This window comes from Acyrthosiphon pisum, chromosome A3 (genome assembly GCF_005508785.2).
Source record: "Acyrthosiphon pisum isolate AL4f chromosome A3, pea_aphid_22Mar2018_4r6ur, whole genome shotgun sequence".
In the NCBI taxonomy this organism is placed as follows: domain Eukaryota; kingdom Metazoa; phylum Arthropoda; class Insecta; order Hemiptera; family Aphididae; genus Acyrthosiphon; species Acyrthosiphon pisum.
Genome location: NC_042496.1, coordinates 27,256,152 through 27,257,442, shown reverse-complemented (window position 1 = coordinate 27,257,442; position 1,291 = coordinate 27,256,152). Strand labels below are relative to the sequence as shown.

The following is a 1,291-nucleotide window of genomic DNA, read 5'->3' as shown; positions in this document are numbered from 1 at the left end:
CTATAAAGTATAATATAACATATCCCACAGGCTGATAAAACCATCTCCGCTCAGAAATCGTTTTCTCTTATACGATGATAGGTATATTATATCATTGAATTCAGAGTTGAATTAAATTTAACACCATACATTACAGTACATACTTATAACTTGTAACCAACTGTACAGCAGATTATCGCACACTTACCCGTTTTTTTCATGTTGAACTACCCCTAATTATAAATTTAGAACAACTTAAACGATACAATCACAAGTAGTTGAAACTTTTCAAAATCATAATAAACAATTTTGCAATTTATTATAATTCAATAGAAAAATTTGAATATCAAGTGTTGATATCGTGTTTTGAACTTAAATAGGATACCTTATTATTTAAATCTTATACATTTATTTTAAATTAATTCACCAAAATGCTATGATTATTTGTTTTAACATGTCTACTGAGGTTTGCAAAATCGAAAATTAATTCTAAATTTCAAAAACTACCAGAGATTCCCAAAGATTACCAGAGATTTCCAAAGATTACCATAGATTTCTAGAGATTTCTAAAGATTTCCAATGATTACCAAAGATTTCCAAAGATTGCCAGAGATTTCCAAAGATTACCACAGATTTCCAAACATTTGTACACTGATTACCAAGAGTGGTTTACCCCTCGATGTATTAGGTACTTAAATAATTTTATAGTGTTAGAATGTATGTTATTGTTCATAACAAAACTTAAATATGTACTTTTTTCATGACTTTTTCTTTGTACATTGAGTAGTTTTAAGTTATTGTGATATACAGTATTGAAACATTTTTAGTCAAATTTCATTACTCCAGACTTACTATTAGGTTCCTGAATTTTATAATATTCTGACTTTCCGGTAACCTCACAATTTCTGGAAACAATGGCTCCCATTATTTTAAACTTAAATAGTTAGATAATATAAATCTCAAATTAAAATCTTAAAAAAAAATATAGTTAAAAATACCTAGTTAAAAAAAAATAATCAACGTGTAATTTTGCATAGCACACACAGATTTCAGTGGATAAATAGTGTTAGCACTGAAAGGGTTAAGTTCCTCACATTATTAATGTTGGATTGGAGGCCCAATTACAATACCAGTTGAAAGACTGCCACTGTTTTATACTTACGAATAATTAGGCATTTATCTAGTATTTTTTTACTTCGTCTTTTACCATTTTATTTTGCACTAATAATAAGTGCAAGTTATAGATATTATATTATTTTTAAAGGTTTTCTGATGTATATTTAAAAAAATAAATTATGTTTTCAATAAAAGA

At 26.9% G+C, this 1,291-nt stretch overlaps 1 protein-coding gene across 1 annotated transcript in view; it reads left to right on the top strand.

The window, feature by feature from the left end:
* The first annotated feature begins 558 nt into the window (after positions 1-558).
* Positions 559-1,291, top strand: part of LOC107884862 — a 2,926-nt gene continuing 2,193 nt past the window's right edge. The window contains exon 1 of the mRNA XM_016807841.1: positions 559-667. Coding sequence (XP_016663330.1) covers positions 559-667 — 109 coding nt within the window. The remainder of the gene's footprint in view (positions 668-1,291) is intronic.